The sequence below is a fragment of the Gouania willdenowi genome, chromosome 17 (assembly GCF_900634775.1).
Source record: "Gouania willdenowi chromosome 17, fGouWil2.1, whole genome shotgun sequence".
Lineage (NCBI taxonomy): Eukaryota > Metazoa > Chordata > Actinopteri > Blenniiformes > Gobiesocidae > Gouania > Gouania willdenowi.
This window is the reverse complement of record NC_041060.1, coordinates 14147988-14161402: the sequence shown is the minus strand read 5'-3', so window position 1 is coordinate 14161402 and position 13415 is coordinate 14147988. Positions and strand designations below refer to the sequence as shown.

The window sequence follows — 13415 nt, the reverse complement described above, 5'->3', positions numbered from 1 at the left end:
ATTTGAAATAGGAAAATCAAAAGACCAAACTTTGCTTTTTTTTAATTTCCTTTATCTGAACGGAAAATTCAATGACCAAAACATGCACTGACCCTGTATCAATGTTTGTCATTTGATTAAGGATGTTTATTTGGCACAAGTTATGTGCAGAAAAAGAATGTGTCTACTGATGGGAAAAGGGGAACGCTCCTAGGACTCTCTATGCAGGGGTCAAAAGGGGACTGGCCATAAACGCCAGGACACCAACAGACACAGACCTGTGACCAAGCAGGGCCTTGTCTCACTCTCTCTGCAGTCACCCATGTCAGCTGGTGGAAGAAGGGCTGGTTGTTTAAATTTACTGCACAGTGTCACTCTGTGTCACGAGCACGCAACAAAGTCAGCATTCATCCAACACGAACACATAATAATAATAGAGGAATTTAAATTACTGATGCCTTTATTTCAGCACATCAAGCAAGAAATGCCTTATTCGGTTGTATCCAATCCTTTCAGGCACTGGCCCGTGCGAGCTTATCGATGGTAACACACCTGCCATTGTGTTTCGGACAGGATGATCTCACCCAACAGTAATTATGACAGTCATGATGTCATTTTTTGCTGTAACATGTTGAACAAGTTCAACAGGAATGCAGTGCTCACATGTCAGCATGAAAGCCTATTCATTTGCCCTTCAGACAGACATGATTTGAAGATAGTGATCCATGGCTCTCAAGAGATAAAGAGTTTAAACATGATAACGCCATTGCGCACAAGGTAATGCAATTGGTGCATGTATTGCACTATACTGAAATCTTGAAGAGAAGGCAGCGCCAAAAGAGATTAAAAAAGAAAAATGGGGGAAAAAAATGATGGTATTGTTCCCTAATATGAAAATATAGACAAAGTAGATAAGCTGCACATTTCCTTCACGGTTCTGACATTGTTGTTCTTTTCCATTCATGCCCTGCAACGCTTTCTTCAGCTGTTCAGTGAAGCTGGATGGCTGAATGGAAAAGGTCTGGGATGTACCATTCGGTTTGAGGGGGTCACCGGGGAGAAAGAATCAGCCACTTTCAAAAAAGAAAGCTGATTAAGGTTAAGACGTATAAACAGTATGCATCTTAAATGTTTTCATTACCTTCTAGATTAGGTGTTATCATGTTAAACTGATGACAATTATCGGCACAGAGGCTCTTGTGAGCGGATGGACACCCCCCGTGTGACTGGTAAGTTGGTTCGCGCTAAGACGATGGGCCGAACAACCCTTAAAAAGTCGCTCCACTTGTAAAGTGAGATAAAGTAGAGCGCAGCCGCGACAGGACATGGACTGACAATCCGTTTCCTCTGGCGAGAAGAAAGAAAAGACAACGTAATTGTTAAAAACACAACAGAAAAAAAACAGGCTATGCTGAGATATTCCGTTTGGACTTTAGGACGCGTATGGACTCAATATCTGAGGGCTTTTCTTTGGTGTCCAAGCCTTTGTTGGACGTGGTTTCACAGTCCTTCATTTGTGGCAAGAGAAAGGCGAATTATTCCACGACAACAGCGGAAAAACATCGCCTCCTATTGATCTACAGGAATGGTTTATCCCTCTGAAGGTTTATTCTACATCGAAATGGATCAATCACCTCCAGGTAAGCTAAAGAAGTTAAAGCCAGCATATTTTTTCTCTCCCTCTAAAGGACGAGGTGGTTAACAAAAGATGGTCCACCTTCTTCTATTGGTGATATTTAGTCGTAATAATGTTGACAAGTGATAAATGTGGTGCAGGTGTCGGTGGAAACGTTACATTTGTCAGCTTCGTAAGGCGCTGTGCTCCCCCAGCGGCTTTGCCCGGGCATGCATAGCGCAATTCACTTGCCAATTACGTAATACCTTTTTCTGATGCTCAGGCGCAGTGACTGACTGCCTCTTTTCCTTTGTCCGGCTGCTTATGGCCAACTTTGAGCCGCTCGACACAGCATTTTACAGCACACAGTAACAGTTTAACCAAAAGGCATTTCTAGACTTGGCATAAGATGGCGATGAAGCATTTGGAAGGGAATGGATTTTCAGAGAGAGAATGAAATGAAACGACCGCTTTGTTCTCTCTTCTTCTGCAGCCAGTCGTGCTTAATTTGTGCGCTAGCGTTGAAAAGTAGGCTACAGGCTTTACAGAGCAGACAGTCCCATGACTTAACCCTAATCTATCACGTCATTATTTACACTTTACTACTATTTTAGTCACCATATTGCCACAGAAGTGTGACATTTTTGAAGTTTGAACCATATATGGGATCATTTAAAATGAATAAATACATTTTCACTTTACCTTTGTAAACACACTAAATGCATCACACACGTTGGTTATTTTGGGTTATGTTATTACACTGATATGTATTCCTAACATTGCTACAGCTGACACACAAACAAAACAACACATGCACTCTGTTTTCTGCTACACTGAAAAAAATTAAAAAAATAAATAAATAAATCATTCTCCCTCACCACCAGTTTCTCCATAAACCTTTATGAAGTAAACCAACCCTAACTAAAATTTATTTTATTTGGTATATTTTAAAAGTTTAAACCTATTATCAAAATTATGTTTTTTTTTTTTTTTTAGCTTACAACCAGTCCTGGTATAAACCATCATTGTAACATTTTCTGGGAGAGACAATGAATACAAAAATGAACCCATGTCATTTCAGGAGCTCAGGATGATCATCATTTGTGGCTGCCTCAGTACACTACACTGCTGCTGCTGCTGTTGCTGCTGCTGCACCTGTCTTTTGTTTATTTTAAGGTCAGGAAGGGGGGAAAAAGTGGAAAGCGGATGAAGGAAGAAAAAGAAAACCACATTTTCTCCCCTCAGAGGGTGCTCTTGTATGTTCCCTGAACAGCTTCGTGAAAGGCACTTTTGTCCTGAAGTGAAATATATATCGCCCTTCACCTCTCTTGCTGCGGTTTGCTCTTTTTTTTTTTCTCCCCTTCATATTTGAGCAAACGCTTACAACTTTTAAGCCTGGTTTCTTTTGTTATTCTTGGTTTTAAAGAGTTGATGGAAAACGTATGATGTGTCAGCTTGCAGTGGTTATAAAATGGGAGGGTTTGTCCAAGAGGCTCAAAATATGATTTACAGTCTATTTAATGGCAGTCATGCAATTCAGTACAGTGCCAAAAGCAAACTTTGAAAACTGGTCTGGTATTTACTTTGCAATAGTTGGTGATTGAAAAGTCTGACTGTGGTCATTACTTAGATATTTTCAACCTATAGTTGTTTACTTATCTTGCGCCTAAAGAGCAGACACCCATTTCCTTTGCTGATTGAAGTAAGATCATGTCTTGGCCACTGATATTGCATGGAAACATGCCTGGGCTTGTCCCCTGATCTTGACTGGCTCCATCAGGCAAGGGTGTGACAAAGTGTGTGTGGATAGGGGTGAGGGGACCCATGGTTACAAGCACTTCTCTTGTAAAATATGAATCATTTGCATTTACAAGGTGATTTCCTTCTAAGAAACTTCCTGTAGGATGCTTTTGCTTTTGATTTCATTGTCTGTCTTTCTTTTACTTTCCAGCTCTCCCTCCCAGATCAACAAAGCCAGTGTCCCCCACCATGGATGACAGCTGTCCTTCACCTCCTTCGTATTCTCTACAAGACGCTGAGTGGTACTGGGGGGACATAACTCGGTAAGATATAGAATGTAATCTCCTTTGCTTAGCTGATGTTTGATCGGTTTAAGCAAGTTTGGTTTGACTTTGAATACAACTTGGCACGTCGTCAAAAAATAACTGATTCTCCCCTTAGGGATGAAGTGAACGAGAAGCTCCGAGACACACCTGATGGCTCCTTTCTGGTGCGAGACGCATCCACAAAGCTGCAAGGAGACTTTACGCTAACCCTGAGGTACACAAAGGAACAATTCTTTATAAGAAAGCATAACAATTTTTCCACCATAATTCTAAATTTGTGCCCTGTGGCTTTTTCCAGGAAAGACGGTCACAACAAGTTGATCAAGATCTACCACTGTGATGGGAGCTACGGCTTTTCAGACCCCCTCACGTTCACTTCTGTCGTGGAGCTTATTTGGTATTATCAGCACCATCCGTTGGTGGAGTATAATGCCACACTGGACCTGATGCTCACCCATCCCGTCTCACGTTTCCAACATGTGAGTGAGCACTATCTTTAGATTAAAAAAAATCATTAACTCTGATTATACAAAAAAATGTGTCCATTAAACTAAGTTGTGTTTTTGGATCCAGGTGAAAGAAGACTGTGTCGATGTAGCAGGCAGAAAACTAAAGGAGGTTCATAGCCAGTACCAAGAAAAATCAAAAGAGTTTGATCGTCTTTATGATGAATTCAATAAGACTTCACAGGTATTGTATAATTTTTATGTATTCCAAAGGATATGATATTTCTTCAGAATGTGTAGAATTTGTGCTGAGTGGACGTCGTCTTTCCGTTGCAGGAGATTCAAATGAAGCGAACGGCAATAGAAGCTTTTAATGAGACGATGTTAATCTTCGAAGAGCAGTGTCGCGAGCAGGAACGATACGGGGAGGAGTTTGACAGAGACAGTTTTTTGGAAGGAGTTGACAAAGATCTTGAGAGGTATTTTATTACACCACGGTCATAAAATGCTCCCATATGGTTTTTTAGGAGCCAACGAAAGACTTAATCGCTTGTGTTTGAGCTGTAACATTCAGGGTTTTGATTTTCTCCTTTTCAGCTTCCTGATCAATTATGAGAAGCTGAAGTGCCGCCTTGACGAAATCTACGATAGCAAAATCCACCTGGAAGACGACTTGAGAACACAGGTGGAGAAATACAGAGAGACGGACAGGAAGATAAATAGTCTGCGGCCGGACCTCATTGAGCTGCGCAACATGAGAGACCAGTACCTTAAGTAAGTGCTGTCGAATACAGTTTTAATCTGATAGACAATGTCTAATTATTTGCCTTGGAATTAAAACATTTCTTTTTATGTCTTAGCTGGCTTAATCACAAAGGCGTGCGACAGAAACGCATTAATGACTGGCTGGGAATACACAGTGACAGCCTAGATGAGTAAGTTACAACACATGTTCACTTATTTGTAATAAATGGAGCTTTGAAGTAGAGAATCTCAAACTGTACTCTTTGTTTTTGTAGCACTTACGTGTTGAAAGGAGACGAGAAGAATTTGCCTCATTACGATGAGACCAGTTGGTTTGTCGGTGAACTGAGTCGGACTCAGGCAGAGGAAATGCTTCAAGGCAAAGCTCAGGGAACCTTCCTGATCCGCCAGAGTAGCAAACAGGGGTGTTATGCTTGCTCTGTTGTGTAAGTAACATGTTTTTTAACAAATTAAAAGTGAATATTACATAAAGGTGTCACTTCCCAGTGTTTTCTCACTGAGGTTTATTTATTTATTTGTCATTTTGTTACAGTGTAAATGAAGAGGTGAAGCACTGCATGGTCTACAGCACGCCACACGGATACGGCTTCGCAGAGCCCTACGACGTCCACTGCTCGCTGAAGGAGCTCGTTCTGCACTACCGCCTGCACTCTTTAGCGCAACACAATGACGCTCTTGACGTGAGGCTGTCATATCCCGTGCATGCCAAAGCGACTTCCTCGACATCTCAAAACGAGGAGCATAAACTGTTACAAACTCCCAAACACACGTCAGGGCTCTCGCTCGCTGCCCCGGAGATGTAACTCAACAAGGACAAGTTTACTGTATACTCTGAGACGGACAGCGTCGGGGGTGCATTGTGTTTTATTTTGCACTACAGTGATTCCATCAAGTCTTTTTGTAAATGGAATTTTACAGAATGAAGTGGGACCAGACTTGAATGTCATTTTTTTTTTCCACAATATTGTTTTCAAAGGAGATTGTTTTAGACTTTCAAACTACTTATTGTACTTCCTTTTTTTTGCAGTTTAGTCTTAACGGACACCTTTCCAGTTAGGGATGTCGATTACCCAGAACTTGCTCAACAAAGTCAGGAGATAGACATTTGTGTTTAAACTTTTGCGAGAGATGTCAATTTTCAGGGTTAAACATGTAATCATCCCTGAAAATTTGACTGATATGATGCTACTATTTAGTGCTTTTTGCGAGGGATTTTTGGACAATGGTGCTGTAAAACTGATTAGTTCTATGGTAATGGTTTGATGGAACGAGCCATTATTTAGGGTTAAAAATGCCACGTGTGAATATGTGAAAAGTCGTGGTGTGTCTTGACACTTAGCCCTAACATACATATACAGTGGATTATTATGTAGCACTAACATCTTGTAGAATAACCACATTGAAAGCATACTCGTTGTCATACCCATTGACCAAAGCACTCCATATCGAGCAAAACCCCACAACCTTGATTATTCCTGTAATTGCATCTGGGCAAGGGTAGGGCAGTTTAACGTACACCTACTGATGTGCTGATCAAACATAATCTAAAGTACTGTATGTTATATTCTGTTACTCGAAGAAGTATAAGCTTTTTGTATTCTATATATATTTTTTCTAGAAACATGCCACAAGATGAAAGCTTGAAGAAAGTGCAATCCAACAGTATTTCTATTGTTGCAAAGTATGACGATGGCGGCGGTGGTGGTGGTGAAGGTAAATGCTGTATGAGAGGTCGACATTTGCCACAAAAATGCACTCTCCTTGGTGGTGTTGGGATGATGTGGCCTCTGATGTTTGTGTGAACTGCCAGAGGTCCGGAAGTATCCAGCCTCCATTACTTGAACTGCGGCATTGCGCGAGCTATGAATGTTTTTCTGTGACATGCGGCCTCCATAGCTTAAGAGGGAAAGGATTACATGTTGAACTTGGCACATTTATTTCAAGTTTAAAGACAATAGATACTCTGTACAGAGAAACCTTGAAAGGTGTTCCTGAGCTTGGTTTATGGAAGGAAAATGGAAGCTTCCTAAAGATTTTATCTTAACTGCAAAGTGGGGAAGGTTGTTGCAGAGACTCCTCAAGCAAAGCTGAGCAATGTGAGATCCTGAACTTTTTCTTGCTGAAAGAAAAATAAACTGATGAGGGTTTTGTCAATGTGTGTAAATCATTTGTGTTTTACTGCAGTTCCTGTTCAATTCTGTTTAAAAAAAAAACACTTAATTTAACCTAGAAATGACGTGTTTTTCAAGGTAACGACTGAAGTTTCATTTTTGACATTTCAAAGAAACGGCACAGGAAATTAACAAAACACAATCCGTGAACTAACTTAACCTGTGATGGCTAGTCATGCAAAGTGTACGGTCTGTCTTTAGTGGAACAATTGTGGTTAAATGAGCTTATCCTGGGGTCAGCATTGATACCGCTATGTGCGAGGGCACTAAAGGACATACTGCGGACAGATTGAAGAGAACGGAAATGGCAAGTACAATAGCAGGAAATGTGTGGGCCCATTCCTCACGAAGCCTGGCCATCAAGTCACGCACAAAATATGCATTGAATTGACCTTCTTTCTATTGATGTTTCTACCGAAGGAATGTCGTTTTCCGATAGCAGGGGATAAAAGTCCTTTTTTTCCTTTAAAATTTATCAATCACTGTCGTTTCAATTTCAATGAAAGAACTAACAGGAACATACTAGTTTCCTCTCCTCCCACATTTCACAAACATACAACAATCTAATAATAAGGTTTACCCTGCCATCTGTGCTGAAAATGTAATCTTATCTTTCGTTCACTAAGTTAGCATCACTGACATGATAATACCATTTGCCCAACTTCGAACAGGGCAACAGGTGTCCATCACATAAAACCTGCGTAGGTAAGGATTAATGAGGTACAGAAGGTAGGGATGTACTTAACAGGCAAGATGAGATTCTTAGTCCAGGCCTTGCAGATTACTCCCTCTTATTTGTGTCAGAATGAAAATCCTGTGAACAGGCTACGTGGCATTGCTCTATGTGGACCAACCAGACAAAGTGTGAATAGTAAGAGGACAGTGTGTACCAAAGCTGAGTCACCCTCGGGCTGCCCTAGAAAGAAGGAAAAGAAGTGGGCAGAGGGACAATGTGTGTGGTGGGCCCACCAGAAAAGTGTTTCCTTTAGTCCTGCACAGGATGGTTTCTAAAAAAAAAAAAAATGAAGGCTGAAAGGTCACAATGGGCCTTTTCCTACTTTTTCTTCATCTCCAGAACCTCCCCGCCTACTTGGCCATGCCCCAAAACTTTGCTTTGACAGCAGTTTGCCTAAATTCCCAGTGCTCCCTTTCTGCCTTCCCCAAGTCCCAAATGTAAGCTATGAAGAAACCAAGTCCCTATAACATTGTGTCTTAGTCATAACACTGAGAAATCATTTCCATCTTCTCTCATGTTTCCCTGTACTGTCAGGCCTTATGACACTTCGCTTAAATAAGTCTTCACAGCAAAAGAAGGAGGAAAATAAGAAAGAAAAAGTGGAGGGGGGGGGGTGTCAGGAGGACGAATTACCTTTGGAGTCACGCCTAAAATACACACTCCATCAACTGTCTCACAGGCTTTCAAAAACAGAATGGTATTCGCTTTCAGTTTTGCCAGGCAGCCAAGCAGATTCCTCCTCCACTGTCTCTCCGTCCGACTCACGGTTGGACGCTGCCCCACTCAGCCAATAGCAGCTCAGGATCGCGCGGCTTCTCAGCCAATCAGCTCGCAGTTGCTATGTGGAAGGCAGGTTTAATAAAGAAAGAGTTTATTTGCCGTCTCTCCAGTACTAGCGCACATTATAGCTGGCTTATGGGCTGAAGGCAGGCTGAACCAATAAAAACACACCAGAACCAGGGTTTTTTTTTACACGCATGATACCACAAGTAAAACACCATATGTTGCATAATACTCATGTGTGTACTTTTCTAAAGTGATTACATCTCTCATGGGAAATTAGGTTCACTGGTTGATTACTTAGTTGTTAAAGTCTGGAAATTGCAATTTAACCTCTGCATTCCCTTCCATAGCCTACATACATGACCACACTGTTCATAATGTCCTTCTAGAATGACTTTCTTTTTCGAGTGCAAGTTTGCAAATAGTTTAAAATGCATTTATATAATCTACCATCTTCCAATGTTTCTTAAAATATTCTTAGCATTCCCGTTGCATTTCAAAAGATAAAAGCAAAACACAGAGGCATTAATACACTTTCAAAATACTATTTATTGAGAAGTAAGGAGAAACATGTGGCATAACGCCAATGCACTTTAATCAAGTCAAAAACTTGACACTAAACAGTTATCAAATAAATTCACGATAGATGACTATATGCAAAATGACTGCGATTAATATTTATAATACAATGTATATAAAATAAAGTTTTTAGTTTTTAACACATTGGTAGCTACATAACTGAAACACAATGATGTTTATCTAAATACTTTTTGTTTGCATTTCAGATTTCTAGCCATGTGAGACTGAGCACAGTCTGAGACTGTGCAAACAAGATTTACTAAAAGTCACAGAGGCCAAAACCAGGATCAAGAAGAACGTATTGAGCTAAATATGTAAACTATTAATTCCATGCAATAATAATAATAATTTTTTTAAAAAAAGCTTTTATTTTGAAGGATTCAAATCTGGACCTTGATTATCCAACCCTGATCTTTTTCTAAAGAATTTCAGAAACTACCACATTTTCAAGACTTTGTAAGAAAAGGCAATGCCATCATAAACATGCAAAATCTCTGTATAACATTTAGTAATTAGAGGATTTTAACACTGATTTAGCAAATACAGACAGCATTACTGACCTCGGCTTCACTAACTTGATCATTTCTTTAAAAACTGGGCCTGGGCTAAAGGAACTAATGATGGAAGCAAAATATCTCACACAACTACAAAAAAGAAAGTGACAGCAAGCTAGCTGTGGGATTAAAAAATGACTGGCAGTAGAAAACTCAAGGTGGGAGACAGTCTAGAGTCACAAGTTAAATGGTTTTCCCGTAGCTTAATCAGAAATTCTTTTTTTTAAACTGCAACTGAATTTAAAAAAAAAAAAAAACTTATTAAAAATCTGTCCTTTTAACTCTTTTTTCCCCCTCTCCATCCCAAAGGTATTCAGTCCAACATTTAGGACGAGTGCAGTACTCCTGAAAAGAAACTTTGGGCAAATAGCCAAGATAACACAGGGTTGACTGACAGATTCATCAGGTTTAAGAGTTGTTGCACTGTGTGCACATTGTGAGAGCTCAACTTGACTAACATTACAGTTCACACACCATGTCACGGGAGGACAGGAGCCTTGTCTGTACAAAAATAAACATAGACAAAAGATAACGCATGCAACATCGCTGCAAGAAGGGAAGTGAAGTATCGACATAAAAAGATAGAAGTGGTTCCCAAACTTTTTGCACCCGAGGTAAAGTAAAAACCACTTATTGTGCAAAATAGCCTTTATAACACGTGCTATCACTCATATCATGTACAATGTCTGTGAATGCGCATAATTATTTACTATTGCCAAAAAAATGTGACAAAGACAACTATATTACTCATTAAATATTTATTAACAAAATAATGTAGGTAGAGTTTGCCTCTGTAATATGAAATGAGTGCATACAAAGTAGTAAATTAAAAAACAATTATTTTCGTGGAGTTGTATATTACAATAATAATGTATGGTTGTCACAAAATCCCACGGCACCAGTGTGCCGCGGCACACCGTTTGGGGACCACTGAGATAGAGTTCAACGCGCCAAATAGCCAATCTGACACGTGAGAGAGGTAAAAAAAAAAATGTGATAAACTACTTACAATTAAGACACCATATCACTCAGTCACATATGTTTTTTTTTTTTAACTAAATGCTTAGCGACCCAAAATTAGATTAAATAATGCAAACATTTACTTGAATAACCGTAAAAGTGCCACAATTATGATAGCATTTTTATGATCGGGCCATTTTTGGGAATAAGTTGAAATATTTCTCTGCATAAAAAACAATCTGTGGCTATTGCTTCAGACTTTTAATATTTATTAATTTATGTTCAATACATCAACTTCAGTCACAGCCATTAGGACACACAGTAGCTACTACACGTTAAGGGTGTAAAAAAAAAATTGATTCAGCAATATATCGTGATATTTCACCGTGCGATTATCGTATTGATCCAAAAAATGTCCAAATCGTTTTTTTAATCATGTTTTTTAACAAAATAAAAAAACATTTCATTGTGCTAATCTATGCATAGCACATAAAAACCTGGCCACTAGGTGTCAGTGAACCACATCAGACCTTGTTAAACTACCACACTCCTCAATGCCATTTTAGCTTGATTGCACTATATTTTCAACAACAACAAAACTGGGCACTTTTATGAATGTATGTGGTTATGTTTTTTAAAAAGAATTTAAGAACTTCACAGAATCAGAATCTATTGTAGACCCAAAAGTTAAATTTTTTTGAAAAATGTATTTTGACAGTTTGATAAACATGCCATTAGTACTTGAATTACAGTTAGTTACCATTTACTTGTTCTCGCAACTTTTGAAAAAAATGAAATAAATTGTATTTCATACCATTTTGTACTTGTAAAGGTGAAATTTGCACGTATTGATATTGCGATGCATATTGTATTGTTTATCGTATCAGGATATATCGTATCGTCAGATGCATGGCAATACACGCTCCTACTACACGTGCATTAGACAGACATGTTGGCATGTGTTTGCTATTCGATATCATCATTTGTGTTACAAAAACCTAGACAAGATTAAACTACCGGTACTTAAGTATTCAAAGGTGGTTTTTCTTATTATTTTAATTACTTAAACAATCATTTCTTATTCCACAACATCTAAATATAATGGTAATGGTAAAACACTTGTACAACATAAGTAAGTTGGTCCAATTTTCATTATATTATACCAATTCTCCTTGGTATGTTATCTCCCCACTTATAATCTCCTTTCTCTGCTTATGATCTCAGGCAGAAACCAGATTTTAAACTGCAGACATTTGGACAAACACTGCTTTTCAAACATAACTGTGTTCAAACAGACTACTTTCCATCACATGGCTCGCACATTATTTACTCTCTCACAGCATGGGAAAGTCTGTGGAGTGACAAACACAGAGCAAAGACACAATGACCAGTAAAGCTAAATAAAACAGAAAAAAAAAACTTTCTTGATAGTGACATGTGAAAATATTGCCATCAGATTGACATTACTGGAGTCTAAATGCCAAAAACAATAATGGACACCAACATTATTCAAATGTTAGAGAGAAAGAAGGACCGTGTCACAACGTTTCTATTCATTTTGGCATTTCACCTAGTTATTAAAAACATGAAAACTGGTTTTACCAGAGACACCTCCGCAGGCAGCGGCAGCAGAACGAACAAAAGGCAATGGAAAAGGAAACAGTTTAGTGATTAAAATGAAACAGTCATCTTAATCAAGCTTACACATGCACACAAACACACACCATTAATGCTCTATTTAATCATTCATCATTGGTGTATAGAAGCATAGACATTCAACCCTCTAAATGAAATATCTATTGACTGCCTTGCTGATATGATATCCCATTGCACATGCAGAGACATGAAGAAAACGTGCAAATGTGAATGCATCATCTTTTAATTGAGAATCGAGCTGGTAGTCACGCTGTATTGAGTCACTAATTAAGGTTCTTGAATTGCAAAGCAGCCAGGATCACCTTACGACTACCACGAATAAAAACTAAAAAATGGGAGGATTACGAAAACTCTGATGCATGGTGAAAACAACAGTAATCAAACGAAAGATAGAAGAACATAAATTGAAATTGGAAGGACTAATGATTTGTTTCTTCTTGTAAAAGGACATACCCATAACCTCATATTGCACTGAGACTTAAGGAAAACACACCCAGAAGAGTTAAAAAAAAAAAAAACACACACACACACACTTTTTTGTTTTAGTTTTTGATGGACTGGGTAAAATGCGTTGCTTAAGTTTAAACATTTATTTAAACCAATATAATACTGTAAATGCATGTAATATTCCATTGTGCAGATACTTATTTTGTCAAAGTGTTCTTTACAGTCAATAAGGCTGCTCTCTCTTCTTTTCTTTTTTTTAATAATACATTTGCCAATCAATTTCCTTTCAGAGAACCATATAGCTACGCTGATTTTTTTTAAAATCCAATAAAATGTAAATAAAAAAATAAAAAAAAAGGCTGTACCAGAGCCCTTAAAGATAGATACGTTCCTGAATAAGTATCCAAACTGACAACGAAAAAGAAAAATAGAATCCAAAACAATAAATACTAAAAGTAGGAGCAAAAAACATAAATGGCAACTACGTAGGTTAATACTAAAAGGACATGTAACATCTCCCAAAAACACACACACACACACACCAAAATACCAAACATACCAAAAACTTTGAAGAAATTGAATACTTATAACATGTGAAATGAACACAACTGAGGCCAAAGCAGCCATGAAGAGTCATGTAAGAAGCACAATGAATAGT

At 38.6% G+C, this 13415-nt stretch overlaps 1 protein-coding gene across 1 annotated transcript; it reads left to right on the top strand.

Annotated features, from left to right (window-relative positions):
• The first annotated feature begins 1564 nt into the window (after window positions 1–1564).
• LOC114479524 (phosphatidylinositol 3-kinase regulatory subunit gamma-like) lies at window positions 1565–7025 on the top strand. The gene is made up of 10 exons (XM_028473253.1): window positions 1565–1619; window positions 3546–3657; window positions 3776–3874; window positions 3959–4139; window positions 4234–4350; window positions 4443–4585; window positions 4704–4880; window positions 4967–5041; window positions 5126–5296; window positions 5404–7025. Exons 1-10 carry the CDS (start codon window positions 1565–1567, stop codon window positions 5672–5674), a joined length of 1401 nt encoding a protein of 466 aa, XP_028329054.1. The 3' UTR covers window positions 5675–7025.
• Window positions 7026–13415: the final 6390 nt, after the last annotated feature.

Excerpts from the sequence above, each read along its gene's own strand:
- LOC114479524 (XM_028473253.1), top strand. The coding sequence starts at position 1,565 with ATGGTTTATCCCTCTGAAGGTTTATTCTACATCGAAATGGATCAATCA. Across the intron at positions 4,586-4,703 it reads GTTGACAAAGATCTTGAGAG|CTTCCTGATCAATTATGAGA; the intron begins GTATTTTATTAC and ends TCTCCTTTTCAG. Across the intron at positions 5,297-5,403 it reads TGTTATGCTTGCTCTGTTGT|TGTAAATGAAGAGGTGAAGC; the intron begins GTAAGTAACATG and ends ATTTTGTTACAG.